The sequence below is a fragment of the Serinus canaria genome, chromosome 5, assembly GCF_022539315.1.
Source record: "Serinus canaria isolate serCan28SL12 chromosome 5, serCan2020, whole genome shotgun sequence".
NCBI classification, from domain to species: Eukaryota; Metazoa; Chordata; class Aves; order Passeriformes; family Fringillidae; genus Serinus; species Serinus canaria.
The window spans coordinates 46,597,738-46,621,586 of NC_066319.1; the positions used below are offsets into that span (position 1 = coordinate 46,597,738).

Genomic DNA, 23,849 nt, shown 5'->3' on the forward strand with positions numbered 1-23,849 from the left:
TTTGGGAGAGCAATGGCAGGGTGGGCAAAACATGCTTTTTCCACACGACTTTACCTCTGAACCTTAAAATGAAGCAAGCAGCAAGGGAACAAACACCAACTAATGGTCCTGCTCACTTTATACTGCAAAGAATCAAATAAAGGAACCAATTAAAGCACAAGCCCTGCAATGAAACTTGCTACAAAGCACAAACAGTTCATAGCAGCTGTTTGAGCTGTGGGCCCTTGGAGTCTGTTATCTGTGTTAACCCTCTTTCTTTTACCCTCTAAGTTTATATTTGTACCCTGGACCAGGGAAAGGGAGAGATGGGTGAAAAAAGAGGATAATCAGCAAGGCAGCCATTTTCTGAAGAAAAATAATGAATGCAGCTGGCAGGAGAAACATCTTGCACAAGTTCAGGGCAAGAGGCTAACTTTGTTAGAACTATTAGCATTTCTCAGGAATGCATGTTTACTGCAGGGAGGTGTTGAAAGTAAGGAACATCAATAAAAGGCAAAGTAAAAGCTGACAGGGAGGGGGTTTGTTCCACATTCCAAGCAGACTGCCTCAGAGCATTTGTTTCAGGAAAGTTTTAATATCCTTAACACTTTTGGCAGTGAAACCCACACTCCTACAATGCTGGCTGTTTTGGGGGGATGCATGTGCAGTATTTAGAACCTACCAGAAGGACCAAAGAAAAGCTCATGTACATACTGAATGGGAATGCCAGTCCATTCTTCTCTATAAGCTTCAAGGTATCTTCTCCACAGGCACTTGTCAGCTCCATAAAGGGTGGTGAACAGATCCTCTCATCTGAAAGAAAATAAAAAGACTCTAATGAAGATGAGGGGTTTAGCTCCTCAGCTGCATCATTACCAGCTCTCTCCATACTAACTGCCTCTTAATAGTCAGCTTATATTAAAGCACCCAAAAGGACTGTAAGCCAGGCCTGAATTTGGGTTTCTGGAAAAATTTCAGAGCAAAAAGGCTCACTTTTCATACAATCTAAATGGCAATATAAAGCCAGTATTTTCACAGGCAGCAAAAATGATCACCTGGTTAGGAACACACTGCACATGACTTAGCCAGTGAGGTGAAAAGCAACTGGGATCTTTTTATGCCTTCAAGCATAATTTTCTAAAGCTTTTTACAAAAAACAGAATGGTCTGAAATATGACTAGAATAGGCAGTCTCACAAAGCCATATCTCCTGCAGGGCTCCTCAGGTGGCAGATTCCAGTGTGTATTTACTTCACAAGGTGCCAGAACATTCTGCTGTTGTCTGGGATGGCTCTGCCATGAAAGCAGTGTTCATTTGGTCTGGCAAAGCCAACCAAAGCACTGCTGAGACACCACCATGTTAAAACTGCTCAGCAAGTTCTGGGTAAAGAGAAGAATCATGGGAACCATGGTAAAATTTAATGGAGCAGGTCTGCTCCAGAGTGTTTCTGCCAATGTTGTGCCTGTTCACATGGGGTTGTGGGAAGGCTGGAGTCCCAAACCAGCCCTCTCAGTGACTTGGTAAGTTGACTTGCTCTAGGATGCACTTCCTATTCACTGCAGGAGAACTGAGATTCCCCTGGGAATGCAGCAGGAAAGGCAGAAACCACTGCAGGACTCATAGGACTCGCACATAAATCGCTTAAGAGGGCTGAGTTGCAATCTGAATTGTACAGAGAACCTTGGCTTCAGCCATAGCTTTGAGAAGGTCAGCAGGGTCCCAGGTTTACAGACAAGCTGTGTGCACGTTGACAACATTGACTAAGTCAAATCAAGGACATCACACAAGTATGAACAACTATTTAAATTACCTCCTCAGTGAGCACAGCCTTAAAAAAGTACTACTTTAATGGAGTTTAAGCTGTGGCCAGGTCAACTTCAGAGCCAAAAGCACTGAACACAATTCAGAGTGGGTCTGCCAAGACTTGCTTTTCAGACTTATTTCAAGAGAAAAAGGATGACACCTTCCTCCAAAAAGCAACTGGAAACAAGCACAAATGGTGGGAGGAACTGCATCTGGCAAACTCAAGTCACAGGTTTATATAAACCAGCAACTTGTCTTGAAAATAAGCAAAGCATGGCTGAATTGAAACAAGTGGAGGCCATGGTGTGCAGATGGTGAAGAAACTGAAAAGTACCTGTGAACTAAAACCCCAGCAAAGCTAAACATAACTCTGAGACAGACATGCATTCAGAAATCACTTTATAAACATTGTAGATTAATAAGATTAATACTTTTCACTTAATTTTAAGTATATATATGTAAAGAAAACTTAATCACTGAAAGTAACAGAGATGCCAAACTCTCTATATTTTGGTACACATATCTCAATGGAATATCTGAGAACTCTGTTCATTAGCAGTGTTGCCACTACAAGAAGTTTTCTGAGAAAAGGCTATTTTCATAGATTCTAAAAGGAGCAGAAAGATTGATGCTTTGAGGTCAACCTCTACAAAAGTAAATGAAACATCCCAGATTTCAAAGCTTTCAGTTTGCTGCTATGAAAACAGAAAGCAGCATCCAAAAGTGACAGGTACTGTAATATTTACAAGCCTTTGCCAGAGTGAAAGTTCCTTAGTTGGATTAATTTAGGGAATAAGATTTAGTTTACAGATACTTGGGAACAACTTTGGCTTGGCAGCTCTCCCACCCACATGCTTAAGGCTCACAAATAACTTTGCCTTCAGAGTGCAGATGCAGAGGAACGTATGGTTCCATCTCGCTTCCCTCTATTTCTCTCTCAAGCAAACAGGGAAGGGGGACAGGGAGGATTCAGTGCTCCTGCTGACTACATGACACTTGCATGGGGAGATGAAGGAAGGGACAAACTAATTTCTTTGACTTGTACTTAGAAAGGACCACCTGAATCAACAAAAAGTAGTAAAGAAGACTCTTAGCATCTCAAAGTGCTCCTGCTGAGTTTGCACAGCACTGGCATTTTCTCTGTCAAGACGGCAATTTTAGCCCACTGAAACCTCTAAAACAGACCATTAATCCACAGCCAGACCTGAGGACAAATAAATCCTCACTCAACACAAGATTTCAGTAGAGCCTACAGCTAGAAAACTGCTGCTCTGAGTTTACTGCACACACTGAAATTCTAAAGACAGCTGCAGGTTAAAATAAGAAGTCCTCCAGCAATCATCCTCCCCTCCTTCCCAGGGTAGCAAAACACATGCTAAATCTTTCTCTCACCACCCAGCTCCCGCTATCAGAGTGACATCAGTCTCTGCACACCTCCTCTGCACTGAGGTCCAGGACAGACCTCACTTGATGGCTGAGAGTCAATTCAATACTGACTTACATCAGCTTGGAACTACCCCATGCGACCCACATAGTGCAAATGACCCCGATGGTACACTGAACCTTCCCTCCCCTCCTGCTGAGTAAGCTGCTTTAGTGTGGATTTACTGAGCTGTAGTCAGGTGCTGGACTTTTGGCACTGTCACCACTTCTTTGCAAACCAGCAGTGACAAGACAACAAACTGTTGCCAAAAAGAACAACAGTAAATATACACAAACAAGTAAACATAACAGTCGAGAGATGAGAAGGGCGTGATGATTCTGGTTCCACTGCTGCCCTTCAAATTGATGCTCCAGCCTAACCCTCCAGTCTAAAACCAAGCACTATTCTCATTTGCACCTGAGAGCCCTAGGAACAAAGCACTTTAATAAAAGCAGTCTGAGAACTACCACAGGTTAAGGCCACAGTCATGTCACCCCTCCTGTGCAGCTGCACTGGCCATACACCTCTAGCAGAAGGGACTCTGTCAGGACACAGACCTGATGCAACACAGAACCTGTGCACTGAGCTGATGCTGTTACTTTTCTACCATCAGTACTCAGTTCTGTGCTGTGCTGCTGAGTGGAAGAGTCATCTTCTAAAATATCATGTTTGGAAAAAATTCCGCCTCATCTTCCACCTTTGGCTATGCACAAGTGACCTTAAATCCCAAGAGATTATTATGTATGCAGTTTCTGATCTTTTCACTTTGGATCTGAAACTAAAAATCCAGCACTTCCCCTCCCACCCCCCCTCCACTTTGGGTGCATACACTGCATCACAAAATAAGCAGACGACCACAATTCCTAACCCTATCTTCCTTCATGCAGCCTGTGCTGGACCAAAGGTATCAATAGGAAAAGTCTGTAAGTCTACAGACTGCTGTGAATTAAGATTCTCTACATTGCTATAGTGCACTTTCAGAGAATGGTATTTCCCTATTTTCTAAGCATCTGGTTGTCTCTGAGAGTCCTGCTTTTGAAATATGGTCACCACTCCAGGTGTCAGGTCCAGAAGTGCCAACTTAAGAGCAACAAGGACAGATTCTTCTGAGTGTTCAACTTTCACTTCAGACAAGTACCAAAAGTATCTGTAGCACTTTTGTTGTTAAAAACAACATATTATAATTAAATTTAAAAGTCAAAATCGTGTCACTCTGTTCCTCCCCCATCTTTGTCCTCATTTTTATTGCATGCCTTAGCACAAACTTTGTGGTATCTGTTTTCCATATTTGCCTTTAGATATTCTCCCTTTTCTTCAAGATTATTTGATCTCAGAGGGAGTTCTCTCTCTCTCTCCCCCCTCTTTCTTACTTTCTGTATTTTTTCTCATTCCCATCCCCATCTCTCATCTTGGCTGTTCATTTTTCAACCATTATTTCTGTTCTTTCAGTGCTACCTACACTTTATCCCTCCATCACTTCTGAATGGAGCTCATGGCTGGAGGGATCACGTTCATTGCCAGCGCAGGGGGAGTGTTTGCAGTGGGAGGCCTGAGGACAGCAAGGAAGCTGGCACTAACAGGTCACAGGTGACAGGCAGCAATCACAGCACCAGGGCAGTCAGCCCTGGCACACCCTGCTGTGGGCTGAGCTTTGTCAGAGTGCTGTTCCATTCCCATGGAGCAACAACATTATTATGAGGGCTTGACTGATGATGGCCAGTTTACAGGATGAGTAACACAGCTAACCAACAACAGAGAGGTGAAAGAGCACTCAAACCAGGGTGTCAGTGCCAGGAGGGGATTATTGCAGATGAAGTTCAACAATGGTGACAGGAGCAATGGGATGTGAAGATGATGAAGATGCAGACTAAAAACTGGCTGGGGAAAAGCGTTTTCTGGCGGTGAGAATTGGTGGAATTCTTTGTGCTCAGGACTTGCTGTAGTAAGAGATGCTGAGTAATGCTTCTCTACTCAGGGCACCCTGGTGGCCTGCAGACAGCCTGCCAAACAGTCACAGGACACCCAAACCCCCAGGAGAAGGCACAGGAGGCCAAACACTCAACATACACTCCCATTCAGTAGCCAGGCAAAATGGATAGAGGAGAAATAAGAGTAATACATGGCTGTTCCCAGCTGAACCAAGTCTTAAAAATAGATTGAAACCACTGGTGGGACAGGGCTGTACAAGACAGTACTGGGACAGTTTCTGATAAGAGTAAATACCTTATATAAAAGGTAATACCTTATACCTTATAGAAAAGTTTGAGAAGTACCAACACAGTGGACACCTGTGGATGACTGTGGGGAAAAATAAACCATTAAGAGAAGCAGAATCTATTCAGATTTCTTTGATGATCCTTATGATTTTGGACAGATAAGAAAACAAGTAATAGATTACAGATCCAATGCTCTGCATTTATAGATCAACAAACTATATTTCCTTGTCTTCAGAATAAGAGTTTAAAAGGAATTTATGGTCATCTGTGAGAATAGCTCAAAACCTGTCTAGAAAAGAAATACAATGAGAAGGCCACTGCCTATTAAACTGCAAATTTACTGTCTAAACATGTTCCCCTAGCTCATAATTCACGTTCCTTCACCATCTAGCCTAGGGATTAGGAAGTGCAGCAGACAGGCTGAAAAAAAGAGTATTTATTCTCAGTACCACCAACCTCTTTCCACAAAACCACAATGCGGTCAACAAACACAGTCAAACTCTGAACTTCCATTTATGAAGTGGGAAGAAGGCTTCACCTCCCCTTGGCCAGACAGGGCTTTATGGAGCTACTTTAAGGAGTTCCAGGAAAAAGAATTTTTGATGCTACTGGGGTCATTACAGCAGCTGAACAAACTACCTGTTAGAAGCTTCAGTCTGAGCATAATCAAAATCCTGAGACTGTTACTGGAAAAACATAAACCAGAAGGTGTTTACTGATGAATATCATATCTTTTGCCCAGGCTTAATACTCATTATTAGTAGTCCCTTCTTTATTTACACACAGAAGGTAAAAGACACACAAAATGAGAGCTGTGCTGAGGACAGGGAAAGGTAAAATAAGCTGGTACAGTGAATTTTCGAAACACGTGAAAAGAAGATGCAGTTTGTCAAAGGAGCCCAAGAGGAGGCCTGGAGTCCACCAGGTGTGTAACAGACCTGGCACATCTAGATCCCTTAATTCTGCTTTCCAAGTCCAAAAGGAGCACAGCTTGTGCCTGAGTTGCCTTGTGCCTGGAAAGGTTGTCAGTATTATTCCTGAAAAGACTGGGTACATCACCTCCACATCACACAATGCAGCATGCAGGAAAATGACAAAGCTGCTTTGAAAAGTGCTTAACACCCTTAAGAAAAGCACAAAACCATCCATGTCAAAATCAGGACCGGCTCATCTTCTAACACTCATGGAGCAAATGTTCAGCCTTAAACTATCAGGAAGATTTACAGCAGATGGGAACAAACTCTAAACTTCCTACTTTGTTGAAAAATGCTACTCTTTAATAGAATAGTTTGCACTGTGATTTGAAAACATTTAAGACTCTTTAAAAAGAAATATATTTTCAGTAAACTGTTCTTCACTGTAGCTTCCATCAGCTTGTGGCACTCTGCTCCTGTGGGAATAGAGAGGATACACAGGCAGGGAAAAGTCTTTTCCTCCTAATACAATAAGGGGAAGAAATCTGAATTTCCAGCTCACCCCTGCTCACCTACTGAGTTAATTTTCGACCAAAAAACCCAACCACACAGAGGGGCTGGCAAGGTTTTTTTTAAGCATGCAGCTGAATATTATCTCAAAGGGATTGTAAACCACTACATGACCGAGTGTTTTGCCCTTTGAATCTCTTTATTGACTGTACACTTATAGCTTTGGACTGTAACTTCTGCTAAGGTACAAAGTTGCTTCATCAAGGAGTCAGTCAAGCAAAGCCAACCCCAACTTCAGAGCAGCCCAGTCCCTGTGAACTGGAAGAACCCCTTCTTCACTCCTCCCTCTAGTAGAAAATTTTTCAGTAGAAGCTTCACAAACCTAAAAGCTTTATTCATAAACCACACAACTTTAACAGGTTTATTTCAGCACTTTCGTGCTGTATTAAAGATACTCTCAAGTTGTTTTCCCTTCCCCTCAGAAATGCATGTGCATGAGGAATCTTGCCAGAACAGATTTAGTTCAAACATATGTTGATCTATACTCATCACTGAAAAAACCAACGCATGTATGAATATCCATGGGTTTGCTTCTCACTCTTTAAGTCTCTGAGGGGAAAATTCCAGTTTTAAGGGTAAAGTAGCTGTATCTGGGGAGCATTTGGCAACACATTCCAAAGACACAAGAGGGCAGAGCAGATTCAGCTTTGAGGGCACAATTTCAAGCTTAACCTAGCTTGACATACAAGAACTGCACACCGAATATCTCTGTTAAATGGAACAGCTGCAGAGCAGCAGTCTTGGTTTTTAAAAAAGTAGTGATTTTGAAGCATCTGGGCAGCTAGTGAGGAAATCTCAGAACTGAATATAAATACGAAACTATTCAAAAAAATTCACAATAACTTGTCATTTCCGTGCAATTTAGGAGTGCTTATTATGGGTTTTGAACATGATGAAATCAGCACAGACTAAAGAGAAAGTATAAACCATAAAGAAGAAATAAAGACAAAGGTTATAGTAAAGCCAGCCTGATGGACTTTTTTCTCCCAGATGAACTCTTCCTCAGAGACAACCATTTCACAAAGCTCTGGTCTGTATCAGATCCTCCTGTATTTTTTAGCTCTAGACTTTCATCTTATTAATGAGCAGAATCTTTCTGATTCTCTAGGAAGGAATTCACGTCATCCTGTGGGTGCTCAGGCTGAAAGAGGCAGGTTTTGCAGACAAGCATTCTGCTCACTCGTGCTGATGGAGCCTCACAGGCACCCAACAGCAGAGGAGCACAGCTACAGATGCGCCTTCAGTTAAAACAGACCTGTGGTGAAACACAGTCATTGATAAAGTGTGCTCATGACCATGTAACAATCTAAGTGGTGAAAAATTATTCTCATTCAGGAGTAAAGGCTGGGAGATGGGTATTCATCATCAAATAGTCTAATTTTTCAGCAGATAAAAGGGGTTACCCACCACTCTGCAAATGCAAGGAACAAGAAGCTTTGCAGTTGAATTTAAAAAACCAAGCACACCTCACCACAGAAAAAGGAGGCAAATGAATCAGCTGTCCAGGAGAAGGACATAAACGTTCTGGTGCTTCTTAGGCTCTTTGTAGATAAGAGTGTTAGACAAAACTGTCTTATAAGTAATGAAGAAGAGTGAAAAAAACCTGCTAGAACACTTTTTGTTGAAACACTAACATTTATTCCTTATAGCTCTGAACCTGTACCAAAACTTGGGGACTCATTTTACAGGCAGGAGTGTTTCCAATGTTACAGAAATAATTAAAGCAATTTTCCTTATCAAGGAAAGAAATGAAATGGATTACTTGGCAAATGCAAAGAAGTCTTTTCTGCATTTTTACCCCAATAATGTTCTGCTCAGAACACTGTTATTGAAAGTATTGGTATCTACAAAACCCCAAAAGCATTTCAAGAAGACAGACTATGCAAAATACACTCTGCTTGTCTGCTCTGCATTAAAATGCAAATGTCAGATTCCTTGTGAATACCTGAACCCTGATTAAAACCACCTCTACTGTCTCTAAACAATAATGTGTATCTGCTGTTTCATATGCTTACCTGTGTATTTTGAATACAGGAATTATACTTAGCATTGCCATTTTCAAGTGGCAAATGTGCCAAATTTTAGTATTCTTACCCACACAGAAAACCCTATTGTGTAGAATGATAAAGGAATCTCAGAACCAAGTGCCAGTGTCAAAATACAACCTTTTCCCATAAAATACAAAAGGTATATAATGGCCAAATGCAGCATTTTTTATGCTTCCTCTACCAAATACTGAGATAAAACATTTCTTAGACTAGTACAAAATTTCCAAGCTGAATTTCTACTTGCAAACTACACAGCTCCAGGAAAGGAGCTGTTGGGATGTTAGTTTGCATCCCCCTGGCCTAGATGGTAGATAGGAAGAGATAGTGGTGTGCACTTCCCTGTACACACCTGGTACACACCTGATTCACATGAGAAATTGATGGCAGAGAGAGCACCAGTTTGCTCCATATAATGCTCATCAGATGCTCATCATTCTCAGGAATCTCAGGTAAGCTGTGAAGACCCAATGATGAACTCCTTACTAAATTTATTTGTATATAACTCTACTCACTTCAAAACCAGTTCCTCTCAGTTGAAGAATCATTCTTTCCTTATATTATAAAGAGTACATTGTCTAATAAAATAGAAAATGCATTCATGGCAAGGGCCATGATGGCAGGCATGACATAGCCAGCTTTTTCTTGTGTGTGATGGAGTTCATTTGAAGATATTAGAGTACCCAGATGAGCAGAGTCCACTGAAGCTCTTTATATCTCTAATCTACAAGAGTTGATGGCCCTTAACCAGATCAGTTTAATGAGCTTTTGGAAGATAAATCCTGGGAGATAGTACACAGGCTTTGTCCCAGGCTTTCAGGAAACACCACTTCCAGTCTACACATGCTGTGTCAGAGGCAAAGCAGCAGCCCACAAGGAATGCAAAATAATGACAAAATTCCCTCCAAGGTAGAGGTATCCCAGGGACACTGGAAGGGGCTCTGACAGTATCATTCAATGCTTAGTTCAAGCCCCCATAGTCCTGCAGCACCTGTGCCCCAGCTTGAGCCACAGAGGAGCATGGCCTTTGGCTCCTGTTCCAAACCATAACAGCGATGACAGAGGAAATGTGAATAAATACCTGCATTTTATTACTTTACCAGCCCACATGTATGTGAACACAAGTGCAAGAGTTTACAAACAGATCCAAAAAACACAGCAAGATCTTGGGATAACACTGAAAAACAGGAGAGACACATTGCTGTCACTGCACCTGAGCAGGGCTGACAGCCAGCCTGTGCCTAGGCACCTCCTGTCACCTCTGTTGGGAGGCCATCTCTGTGCTTTGAGGCCAAACATTTGCCAGAGATTTGGTGACCACTGATTTCATTTGAGCTCCTTTATGTAGAGCAGCCACTCAAAGTACAACTACACAACTGCAATAACTGCAAAGCACTTCTTCCTGTGCCATGGGTGAAATGTAACAACGTGGCGTTTCAATAACAACAGTGGAAAGAACTGTTTGCAGACACCTAAGCAGAGACTTAACTATCAACTCAACAACACAAGCAAATGATCATGGTCCTAAGTTTGTATGTAACATGGGAAACAAGAAGCTAATGCCCTGCCCTAATCCTGTCTTTACATAGGTTAGCAAACTTCTCTAATGCATGTGGGACTTCTACACTGCTCACCATTCAGAGCTTGCCCTTTGTGCCATGGAAGGAACAAATTCAAATGAACAGGCTTTTTATTCAGAAACATTTTGTATTTTCAATTGAAGATCATATAGACAATCCTGCAGCACTTTGGAAAAACGTAACTGAATCACTGGTTCTGGCCTCAAAGGATTCTGCTCTGCACTTGTTTGCAATGCCTTAACTGGAGTAGGGCACACCAACCAAAGTACAATTTGATGATTTTTCCCAAGTGAGGTGGATTGAGCCCACTCCAAATCAATGAGAAAAAATAGCTGCTGAGACAAATAAGCTATGAGTATTTTAAACATCAGAAAGAAAACGACCTATCTACATGGGAAAGCTTTGTTAGTGTATGTTTTTCTGTTCTAATTATGTTAGTATAACTACAGCAAAGGAATGCACACACACCATGTTGTTTACATTGGACTAGTTTCTGTTGCTAAAGTTTCAGACAGCCCTGTAAATATTAAGCTATTAGAGAGTGTCCAAAGGAGCGCAGTGAGCACAGTGAAGGGCCTTGAGGGGAAGTTGTAGGAGGAGCAGCTGAGGTCACTTGGTCTGTTCAGCCTGAGGAGACTGAGGGGAGACCCCACCGCAGTTACACTTTCCTCCAGGGGGCAAGAAGAGGGGCAGACACTGATCTCCTCTCTCTTGTGACCAGTGACAGGATTCAGGGAATGGACTGAAGTTGTGTCAGGAGAGGTTTAGGATGGATATTAGAAAAAGGTTTTCACCCAGTATGGCTGAACACTGGAACAGGCTCTCCAGGGAAGTGGTCACAGCACCAAGCCTGAGAGAATTCAAGAAGTGTTGGGAAAATGCTCTCAAGCACATAGTGTGACTCTTGAGGATGGTGCTGTGCCATTGAGTTGGACCCAATGATCCTTATGGGTCCCTTCCAACTCAGCATATTCTGTGATCTTTTTTCATAGACAACTGCAAAGCACTCCGGGTAGATATCCCACAACAGATCCCAACACTCATCAAAACACTTGGCAATACCTGTGAGAAACTATTGGGAGGCAAGGACCAGCAGTCCTTACCTACTATCCTGAACCCATGTTGGTGTAGGAAGCTGACACTATTTCCTTGCTGCTGACAGGCTGCCAGGAGAAAATCCTGTATTGCATGATTCTCTCTGGCATCATGGAGCAGAGGTAGTGGCTGCTCAATTGGAAGGGGCATGTGCCCAAGCCTGGCATTTTTGTGGATGTCATCTGCTAAGATGCCAAACTTCCAGCAGAATCCAGGACAAAGTGGCTTCTATTTCTATTTTCTCTGGCACTGTAAGAGTAGGTCTTTGGCTGCATCTTTGGTGCAGTGTCTGTGTCCCTGGTTTGACACTGGGCAAGTCAAGCAGCTAGCAGCAGCCAGAAGCCATTTATTCCATGAAAACCTCAGTGCTTCAAAGCAGCAATTCCAGCACTTGATCTCCTTCAATAATACCTGGGAGGGAGGGAGATGGCAGTAAAAATGCTGAGGGAAGAAAGACAACTCCAGCAGAATGGAGTCCTTGACTGATGTGCCAGCACACATGGCAGGACAAGGAGCCTCCTGAGTCTGGCTGTGAGCTCCCAAAAGTCGTGTGCCACTGAATAATCATGACAGAAAGGGGGATTCATCTCACATGGCTCCAGCCAGCTGTTTCTGCAAGCTGTGTACCAGCAAAGCCAATGGAAACAGGCATATTTGGACAGTGATTTTACCTTATACATTCAGCAGTTTCAAACTAGTAACTTCTGGACAAGTCTATCTCTACCCACTGTTTGTAAACTCCTAGTATTGCACATGTATGTACATTTAAACTAGACAGTGTGAAGTACAATAAACTGCCCTTTGCTGCCAGACAATTGCCTCCACAAGAACTGTTGCTGCAAAGTAATCTTCCTGTTTTTCTGAAACGTGCATTCCTGTCTTGCAGGGAACAATGCTGACCTGTACAGTCTGAATACACAAAGAAATACCTATCATTTTCTGGCTTCAGTTACTACACTGACTCCTGATTCATGAACTTGCTACTATATCCTGTCAAGTATAACAGCAAGGGTGGAAGAGATGTCCACATGCAGAAACATCCAGAAAGAAAGTCTAGAAAAGACAGGCAACTTCTGGCTGATTTCATAGAATCACAGAATGGCTTGAGTTGAAAGGGGTCTTAAAGATCATCTTGTTCCAATCCCCCTGCCATGGGAGATTGGAACAATATGAACCAGCATTTTCACTGTGGGAGGAGCTTTCCCTAAACGTTAAAGCATTCTAAAATTTTCTGTGCTTTCTACATATAATGACCATGTCTCCCTTCTCTCTTCTTCATCCCCTCATTTAAAACAGTCCCTGTCCCTCAAATCCTGGAGCATCTTCTGATTAGAGGACAGCCCACAAGTCTTCTAGCACATTGCTGGTTTCTAGCACATTTGCTATTTGTCCATCACCTCCTCTTCTAACTCAGTCCTGCCGCCATCCCTGACCTTTCCACTTGCACCTACACACTGCCATCTTGTCACAGGCTTTTTCTCAGGGATAAACTCCTTTTGTGATATTTCTAAAACCAGGTCCTTCCTCAAGTCCCCTTTGCCAAAGCTCAAAGGTTATACGTTTTCTTTTCCTTTCCCCTCGTGTTTGGATCAGTTTTACAGCTCTACTCATTAACTGACCTAATGAATGAAAGTTGTAAAGAAATGTGTTACATTTATTAGTTTCCACAATGAAGTATGTATGAAAAAGCCAAGTAATACCTCAAGAGGAAGAAGCCCCAAATATCATGGATGGATTGAAGAAAGCTGAAGTACAGCACAGCCACAGACTGGATCATTTAGAAAACAGGAGCTTAGTGAGTGTAGAGTAGGAGCCTCTTCAAAATGCTGGTGAACTATCCCCAATTCCCTAGATGTCCTGCACCTACACCAAGGAATACAGGTGATGAAGATTCCTTGAAGGTCATAGTACATTATATCCACCCCTTAGCTGTCCAGCACAAAGGGGGCTGTGATCCCTCTAAGTTGGTAAAACAAGGATTTCCCCTTTCACAACAGCCAGTGACAGGACACATGACAGTGACTCAAAGACAGAAGATGCCTTGAGCCACACAGAAACATCCTTGTAAAAAACAACACCATCACTTGTGGCTCAGAGTATCTGTGAGATCAGTGAAAAGTTCCCCATGTGTTCAGTGTCAATTCCCAGTATTCAACAAATCCTTTCCCAAAGGAAAAGGAATGTCTTGTGTCTTCCAAAAATGCACTTCTTTGAGAAGTAAATAGTTGCAAAAACTTGATTTCTACCTGCTGTCTTCCAACCCACTTTCTGGTGGCTGTCAATGCTGCAAAGATATGCCAAGCTCCTAGGCTCTACAATGTAAGGTCCTGCACAAAATAATTTAAATTACAGGCTAAACTCTATTCTTAATCATGCTGTAATCAAAAAAGTTTTAATGACTACCCAGTCAGAAGAATGCTGTCTTCATACCATACCAGTTGTAGGATCTGAGCTCTGCTCTGTAGGTGGATTAGAAAGTTATGGAAGGAGCTAAATTCTTGGCTAATTTTCAAGACGAGAAACATTGCTAAGCTCAACAAGTTAGACAGCTCTCAGCATGACCCATCATGGTTTGTATAAAAAGTCTCTGATTTAGTAGAAATGCTATTTCCTTTCTATCTAATCTATTTAATGACCTTTTTCCAGGCTTTGGGAATCTGGGTACCCATTTTCTTTTTGACAGACTGAAAATGCTGTAACAGTGTCAGGGCAACAAAAGACATTGAGAGACAGAACACCTTCAAACCTCATCTTCTGTGCCTGACTCCATCTGAACCAGTGCTGGCTCTGCTCTGGGTCACCAGCCACTTGAAATGCAACAGCTGAACAATGTTTGTTGAAGCATTTAAATATAGAGAAAGGAAACAAAGATGCAAAGATGCAATGCAAACATGCATTGAAGTTAAAAAGTGCAGTGGAAAAGTTTATAAAAGCTATGAACATCACATAGAGTTTAAGGATTTTAGTTTATTCCAAGAATGTGATCCCAAATAACATTAGGATTTGCAAAGATACATAACACAGACACATAGCTGAAGCTTTATGTGAGATTTCCTTGTGTGTCTGGAAGCTCATATCCCTGTCCATTTGCTGGATTTCAGCTTAGTGCTCTTGCACTGCTGTGATTGCTTGTTTTGGTCATTGTGCCCACGGATGATTTTATGTAAGTGTAAGCTGTGCCACCAGCACTGTGCAGTTGTCCAAATGTGCTCATTCCTGTAGGGCCTCTCAAACACAAGGATGTGCACATCAGTGCTCAAAGAACTTCAGAAACAATCAGGGTAGGCTGTACAAACACATCAGTTCTCCAAAGTGGAGAGGCTGCACTTTCTGACTTGAACTCACATTTGGAGAACATGAAATTATGCAAACAGAGGAGTTCTGAGACCTTGAATGTGCCCTGACAAGAACATTTCTGCTTTCCTTCCTCTTCCCCGAGGCCAGCACTGGTGCCATTTGTTAGAAAGAACCTGAGTACCATGTATTAGGCAGCAAAGCAGTGCACATGGATCTTTTCTGGATAATTTACTCACATTATAAGAGAAAAGGGCAACAGAAGACATTAGGCCACTGCAGACAAAATGCTGTAAAATTCAGCACTTGTCTTAAAATGCAGGAACTATGTACCTTTGGTCTCTTAGGGAACAGCCTTCAAAACCTGACCTCAGCAGCTTTTCTCTGAGATGAATGTGGAGGAGGATGCTGTTATTTCTCAGTGCTGCTGAGTTCAGCTCAGCAAGAAGGGGAAAGCACTCAGGAAGGAGTGCTCTGTTTTCCCAAACAAGGACATGTTAGCACCCTACCAGGACACCAATCCAGGCAGTACCAGCATTTGTTTTGTTCCAGTAAATCTGACTATTAGTCACATCTATGTACTGTCTGTAGCAGCCAAATGCTGTAGTGAGACATAGGAAACTTGTGCAGGCAATTCCAGAAACCATCCATCCTGCACCAAAATACAATGTCAGTTAAAGAAGGGGATTCTCACTCCAATACCAGGGGTGACATTTTGTCTCCAAATATGCACCCAGAGTCAGAGGTGACATAGGACCTGAAAACAGTCAGGAATGTACCACGGTTCAGTCTCACAACATGTTTGTCCTTGAAAACTCTTAGTCTTAGCAGAACAAGAGGAGGAAATGCCCTGAGGACTCCTTGAAACGTCTCCACAGGAAGAGATGTTGCAAGTATCAATTATACTGGGTAACTGAAAAAGGGGGGAAAAACACAAGTGTGTTCAAAACTAGAAAACCACAGCAGGTGTCAATATTTTCCAGTCTTCAGGCATGTAACATCAACACTTCAAGCTTCTCCATCAAGTGTTTAATTATAGTTCCTTAGGAATTGTCTGCACAGCATATAGCAGAGTACAAAAGCAGGAGAATTGGGAGATTTGGTGCTTTACTAAAAGGGGAAGCAGAGAGCACACCAAGTGTCTTGTGAAAATAAGATGATCATGCCTGGTGTAATGCTGCAAAGGGACAGCTGTGACCCTGACAGTGGTTAGGCTTTTGAAAGTGCCAGGGAGCCACATCCAGCATGACAGGAGAGCAGCAAGGAGCACAGGGCAGTAAGTCTACCTCACTCATGCAAAAATCCGTCACTACTGCTATTTGATTTTGCAGACCACTTTCATAAACACACAGAACAGGGAGGCATCCTGTCTGCTCTGTTCACCTGAGAGCAACAGTTCCTGTCCTTCCAGGCAGGAAGGGGCAGTTGTGAGCAGAGAGGAAATGAAGGCTAACAGAACTCACACCCTGCTGAACTCACAGCTTGGTGCCCCTTCTAAACAAGAGATTGAGGGCATGACTTTGATTCACAGCACTTAGTACTGTCATTATGGACTTTAGGGGCTGCACTAACTAAATGTACCCTTTTGGAACCAAACTCCTTCATTTCCTTCTGATAGCCCTGCTCAGGGCACAAGCACACAGGCTTTACACTGCAGCAGACTCATGGAAGGTGTCATTCCAAGACTGACTAATGAGGAAACCACAAAACAAAAATACCCCTTCTTTCCCAACAAACCCTCATCATTTCCCTGCATTTTTCTAGGGGGAGGCTGGTGAAGAAGGCAAGCACTCTCCCACAGCTCAGGGCCCAACAGAATGCTTGTGACATTCACACTTATTTCAGTCCTAAGTGAGCCATGACAGTACAGCAGTTAGCATGGGCATGTGCCACTGGCAATGGAGGAACTGGAAGCTCCATCTTCCTGTGGTGTCAGGACTGAATCCTACTGAAAGCAAAGCAGAGGTAGGCATTCTTCCTAGGAGGATTCAACCTCATGGCCATGGAAGGCAAGCACAGTGAGGGCCCAAGAAGGATAGCACTGCCACAGCCTCTGCTGGCTGAAACAAAGCAGATGTGTCTGAGCCAGGCATGCTCAGGGCACAGAGCTGGTATCTCTATCTTTTGAAACTTTACCACTCCTACACTGAGTACTTTATTCGGTTCATATTCTTCACCATGAGGCTGAGCTAGATGCTTATTTGAATTTGCTTTCACATCAGCAGGATGACCCCTGCCCTGTATATCATGAAACACTGATTATGTTCACTTTGGCAATAGTTGTTGGTCTGTGATTGAAATAAATACCCTGTCTTCAATGCCTGCTTCTTGAGTCTGCTCGAGTAAGAGAATATTCTGTAAACATATCCCTGGCCAACAAACCAATACATTCATGTGTTTTTTTCCCCTAATACTGATATGTACTTTCATAGCTTTTCCCTTATAAATATTTTTCAAGCTTATCTCAGACAAGAGGAAATTAATATTTTTGTATGAAAGGCAAATAGCAGGACAGATGTTCATGGAGCACAGTGAAAAATGAAGCAATTCAAACACATAGTTGCCAACTGAGAAATTATTGGTTCTTCATTAGCAAGAATTTGAGTTAGTTAGTATAAATGAAGTTACCAACCCTTCCTCTCCCCTTTCTGTTTATCCTACTAAGCAGGAAATCCCAGAGACCACATTTAATAATGTTTCTTTCTAAGGAGTGACTTTAGATTTCTAAAGGATTTTCAGTTATTACAGTTAATGATCACTTCCACACATTCCTCTACTCATTTTACTTCAGCTTCTCTCAAAGAATTACCAAGAATTTTGATTTCATTTCATTTTTCACATTTGTATCTCATTCCAAAAGCACTTATATTCTGCAGCAAAAGCCTAATCATTATGTTCTGCCTTATACAGAACTGCCAGAATCCAGGGTTAAACTGCAGTCAGACCAAGTTCAGACCACTTTTTCGGGAGAACACAGCCCAGGACTGGCTCAAAAGTTGCTCCTCAGCACAAGGTGGGATCCCCACATGCAGCATCCCACCCCATCCAGCAGGTACAACTTGCAGGCACCAGTTCCAATATTTAAAGTAATTTCCCATGTTTCCAGCTACTCATGAGAGAAGCCTGGAAAAATGTCAGCTGTCTTTATTTGAACACCCATGTGACCACAATATAACAACAGAGAGAACAAGAGGGGACAGGACTTAAACACACAGTAATAAACAAACCAGGTTTAGGTTTCCTAGTCTTTTTAAGAGACCAAAAAGATTAATCCAACCAGGATCATGAAGGTGTTTTTGTTCCCCTGGATGAGTCTAATTCTTTGCATTACCAGGTTTGTGGACCCCCATGGTGTTTCCAAATAATGGAAACTCAGATATATATTTGCAGTGATGGGATACGTGTTCACAATCTCCCACAAAAACTGTTCCTAGCATTTCCTTTGTTTCTCTGTATTTTAGTTTTCCTTTAGGTTGCCCCCCCCCCTTTTCTTTTGGTCTTTGCCAAGGAGATCTTCAGTATCCTTCACTGAAGGGAGTTTTTCCCAGTATCAGGACAATGCCAGATCATAATGGCACAAATCAGCAGAGAGAAAGGCTAGTGGCAGGTGTCCAGGAAAGAGTATAAAACCACAAAAGCTTACAAGGACGTTGTCCCTGTCATAGACCCTTGCAGCAGCCCTTTAGGGACTTCTTCAGGAAAGTAAAGAGTTTATCTGCTCTCAACAGGTTTTTCTGACATGAATCTAGTTGCTTTTTTGAACACATACAGACTAGCATTCACAGCACTCTGTGGCACTGAATTTCCTTGTTTAGCCATGCAGTGTAGGATAGTGAAAATGTTGGGGTTTTTTTTCAAGCTTACCACCTACTACTTTCATATTTACCAGAAGAAACAACACATTGCTGTTCCCATTCATCATCAGCATGCTGCTCCCGACTCATACAGGCCTCCATTGTGCTCCCTCCCCTCTCAGCTGCTTCAAGAAGTTTTGAACTCTGCATTTCAGTTCAATCTAATCCTCTGCCAGTGAAGCTGCTGTACTGAGGATGGAAAAGAAAGAGTCTGGCTGCTATAATGAAGTACTTCAGTAACACAGTGCAAGTTTCTCTTAAAAAATCATAGACTTTTGCCTGCAAAGACTTGTGCTGAGTCTATAGCAGAGATGCTTTACAGCACAAGGAATCAAACAATTTTGTATTCAATGAGGAAGATTTGGAGAAAAACCAAAAAACATACTTCTGTAAGCATGCTTCGGGACTTTAGGCTCTTTAGGTTGTGTTTCAGTGTCCCAGGTTATCATGCAATCTTTGTGAGGTTAGAATAGCCACTTACTGAAACAAAACTAGGTACCTGGTTGGAAGAGGTTGGTGAAATACAAGAAAATACTATGCTTGTAGATGCAGGTCAGATTTTGAACAGTCTCCTACACAAAGTCCCTACCTCTCATATTAAAGTGCCCTAAACCAAAAAAACCCGCCATTTTTTTGTTCCAAGAACTAGAAACTGCTCTAAAAAGAATATGAAATAATTTGAAAATAGCTCTGAATTTAGATTGTCTAAGATCAGAAGGGAATGCATTTCAGCAGAGCCACAATGAAGCTGGTAAGATGCACTTATGCAGTTACAGGGCATTATAACCATATCACATTCCTTTTGTGTGACACAGAAAACTAATCAGAGGCCATCATCAAAGAGATATTATGTAATATCTATGCAGTTAAGTAAGGTTGTAAATCCTCCCACCCTTGTGTTCAGAAGGAGGGTGAAGAGTCTTGCTCCAAAAGAACCACTGCAGGCCCAGCTCAGAATTTGGTAGCGCTGGTCAGACTCTGACTTTTGCCCACAGCTGCATCTAGATAGGAATTTGCAAAGGCTAACATACATGTAGGTAGGGCACAATATTCAAGTGAGATGCCTGCAGGGAATCAGCTTGCTTAACACCATTCCACCCAAATACACCACATATACCCTTGCCCCATCATAAAACACCGAATTTAAAATTAAAAATGTCATATCCTACATGTTCTCTTCATTCTCAGATCAAGAATATAGACAACAGCATATAGCTGGAAATAAGCTTTAACTTTAGGTTAACTTTAAATTGAGAATCAGATTTTGCAGCTGGATTAGATTGAGCTTTAGCATTTGCTTTGTAGCAGTAGATGTGTCTAGTGTGGGGCTCAGCTTGAAGTGTTAAGATGTTCAGATGCTGGCTTTGAATCCAGAAATTCATACAATATTTACTATCCCCCCTCCCAGAAGAGATGTATTCAGCTGTTTACACAGGCATCCCTAGTCTCCTGCAGCATGAAAGGAATCAGATTTGACTGAGTAGCATCCTTCCATAGCCCATCTTCTACCTTCTACCTTGAAAAGGAGCCATAAATTCAGAGGCTGCTGTGATTCCGAGCTAGCACATACTTGGCAATGAGGGCTTCTCCATTGTTAGGAAAAGGCAGAGTCTGGAGGAAAAGTCCCTTTCTCCTGCAGGATGCCATGCCTGTGGGTAGATCCAAGTGTGACACAGAAATAACCTGTTCCCTGCAAAGCAACACAGTGTGCTCTGCACAGAGAGCAGAGGCAACTGCTGCTGCTTCAGGCTTTGGCAGCTCCAGCCGAGCACGGTACTTCAGGGCACTGTGAGACTGAAAATCAAAGCAAACAGATGTCTCTAATCTCAGTAACAGCACTTGAACTAGTAATTACATCAGAGTTTCTCAGGAGAGTCGTTCACAGGATGATGGTGAGAATTTGGTTGATGGGCATTTTCCCATTAAGAAAAATCCTTCAGTAAGGACATCATCATTATGTACCATAAAGGTCAGTACTGGCAAAAGACACTCCAGGAAGCCCTGTGACAAACAGCAGATTTGTCCCAATATTAATCTTATCCAGCCATCAGCTAGAGATGTCTCAAATGGTAAATGTAATAGAAAAAATAACAAATAAATCCTATTTTAGGAACAGCAGCTCTCTGGTCAACTCAGTCTACCAAAGTTTAGCTGCAGCCCTTCACAGACACATCTATTAAGTTAATTAAAACACAAATATACAGTCTGGTTTATTTGAGCTGCACTTGGTGTCCTACTGCCAGCCCACGGACTTTTACTCCCCTACATCAAACTCTGGCTTTAGCATATGTAATACTTCATTTTAAGCAAACAAGCCTTCCTACAGGATAAGGATCACTACATTAAATTATCATTATTTTAATTACCATGATATCTCAACTCTGGATATGCTGCCCAGCCCTAAAGACATGTTTTGTTTCAAACTACAAAGCAGTGTCACTCTTCTGGACTGTGTTTAAAAACCATGACATTTATTTAACCCTTATAACAATCAGTATAAAGCAGAAAGTTAAATTGCACCACTGAAAGGGTAAACACCAAGTTCCCAGCAGTTTTAATCTTTCTCTGATCCCTTCTTCCAAGAGGCTGCTTCTTGCAATCTGATCAAACTTGAAAGCCCACAACTACATTTGGAGATTAGCTGGTGAAGCAGAAAGGAGGAGAGTGAGTTAAGGGGGACAGCAAGGGTAGGAAAAGTGTTTCATTGTGCAAATTTCTTCACACTCAATCACTGTGGCTCTTCTTATTAAATGTGTTTTATATTACTTGAATGACTGCCTATATTGAATTTCCATAACCTCTCTTCAGTCAACAAAAGCCCAGCACTTACACCAGCCTTAATTTAAGACTAAGAAAACAGAAGATGGAGGAAAGCAGATAGCCATGGATCCCACCAGATCTCGTGAGCCATTTAGGTCATATAAAAAACTTGAGATTTTTACTTCACTTGAGGCAAATTGAACCGTGAAGGGCTCTAGAGAGAAAAGGACACTCTAATTTTTAAAATGTTGACAGATGAGGAGAGGGAAAAAACCTACTGCTTTAGGTTGTGCCTACTTTTGGAGACATTGGGATCTGAAGCCTAAATATTACCTCTTTTCATTGTTCTTGCTTGTATTCTGCAATGGTGAGAAGAATACCCCTGTGTGATTTACTAAAAATCAAAAGCCTGGCATTAGACCAGGTATAATGCAGTGCTAGAGAGGAAGTGCAGATCTATTGCTGGTATGGAAGGACACAGGCAAATTGGGGATTTACTCTGGTAGCACTCTTACCCCAGACAACCCAAACACAGAAATCTGAGGTTTGTTTGGGAAGTACTTCAATCAATTACACTCCAGCTAATTCCTGTTAAGACACAGATTAAAACTAAACCCTCAAAATTTTATTAAACGCTATCAGCCCATCAAGGCTTGTGCTATAATGCTCACAATGCTTTTAAACAGGCTAATACTGAGCAGGTCAAAAATCCTCCCCCATGGGGGCTCTGGCACCACTAAGAGTTAATAAAATGGGAAGGGAAAAATGAGCACACATTTCCAGATACTTAGAAGACAAACAGTACCTGTCAAGCTCCACACCCAGATTTAGCATGTGGATAAGGCAACTGCATTCACATCTTGGAACATTTTGTTGGGTGTTTTTCCAAAGAATAAGCACTCTCCAGTGGAACTATTGCACTAGTCTTGTACATGTGTAAAACCTAGAATTAAGTGGCCTTAGGTTCTCTTGCAAACAACCTTGTTTGATGCTTGAACCCATAAACTAGAGTCCATGTTCTCTAATCATGTTTTGCTTCTCAGTAGGTGAGAAAAGAGCTGCAGTATTGAGAAGAGCTGCTTCTAGCACTGATGTCATCTGGAACTGAAGAGAAACAATCACAGACTGCTTCATCTGCTCTTGGTATCCTCTTCTAGCATGTTACTTGATATGGATAGAGAAAGCAGATTTTTAAAAAAATGTTTATCACTGTTTGTTCTACTATAAGTCTAACTGCTTCCTGTCATCTGTTCTCTCTATACTTTGTACTAACTTGCATTAAGTTATAGCTAATTCTTTGTAGAGTAAGTTTTAAATAGTCCCACCAAAAAAAAAAAAAACCCCAAAAAAACTGAACTCCCTAAATATTAATTATTGACTTCTTTTGCAGTGTCCTTTTCAAAAACAGTATGAGTACTTTATTCTCAAGGTTATTTAATGCAATCCCACTACACTGCTTCAATTTCCTTTTCTTCTCAATCTACCTTCTCTCACTCATTCCCTGTCTGCTTTTTAAGGGAAGTTGATGAATATCCTCCTGGAAAAGATCCCTGCTGAATCTTACATTCACATGTAGCCAAAATGAAAAAAGGGAGGCAGAGAAATGAGAGAACAACAAAAGGTCAGAAAACTTTCAGAGATTCTTTCGCAACATCGTCCTACATCAAAAGGCAGCGAACTCACAGATCTGACCCACAAATGTTAGTTAGAATCAAAGCAGCCGGATGAGAACTGCTGGAGGTAAACCAGAATGACCTGAGTAATTCTATTCATCTTCCACTTGCAAAACAACAAATTACCCTTACTGCATCCAGAACAGGGGTAACTCAAAGCAGAGCTAAGCACAGTTCTCACTACACATAGAGAAATAAGATCTGGGACCCACAAAAAAATGACATACTTTTAAAATGAACACTACAGTCCATCTGCTGCTTAAAATCTCTTTTCCCACTCCAGGGCTCTAGCATAACAAGAGTTCTGCAGGGCTCCTGGGAGTATGGAGGCTGGCCTTTCCATGGACAGAAGGAGCTGGGCATCAAAACCTATCCACTCTTCATGGGAGACAGGTCTGTCTCCCCCAGAGCTGTCTGAGCATTCTGCCCTGCTGTTCTGTGCACTGTAATTTTCTTCACTGTCAGCGTTTATTCTGAGGTCTGAATTAGGTTCCAAAGAGTTCCTAACAGGTCTAACAAACTGCAATTTTGTTCCTTTGCAGAAACAAATTTCACAGTAGCTCCTGGCACAATGAATTTACAATCTTATTTTTCAACTTGAAGCAGGATGTGCAGGAATAAACTAGAAGGCATGAAGGTGATG

General features: G+C 41.9%; 1 protein-coding gene across 9 annotated transcripts in view; it reads right to left on the reverse strand.

Annotated features, from left to right (window-relative positions):
* ITPK1 (inositol-tetrakisphosphate 1-kinase) overlaps nt 1-23,849 on the reverse strand; it is a 139,467-nt gene that overhangs the window by 19,901 nt on the left and 95,717 nt on the right. For 6 of the 9 annotated variants that reach the window (XM_050974667.1, XM_050974670.1, XM_050974671.1 and 3 more), the window contains one exon: nt 694-813. In XM_050974667.1, the coding sequence (XP_050830624.1) occupies nt 694-813 (120 nt within the window). The remainder of the gene's footprint in view (nt 1-693; nt 814-23,849) is intronic. The other 3 variants (XM_050974673.1, XM_050974672.1, XM_050974669.1) reach the window with 1 other exon arrangement.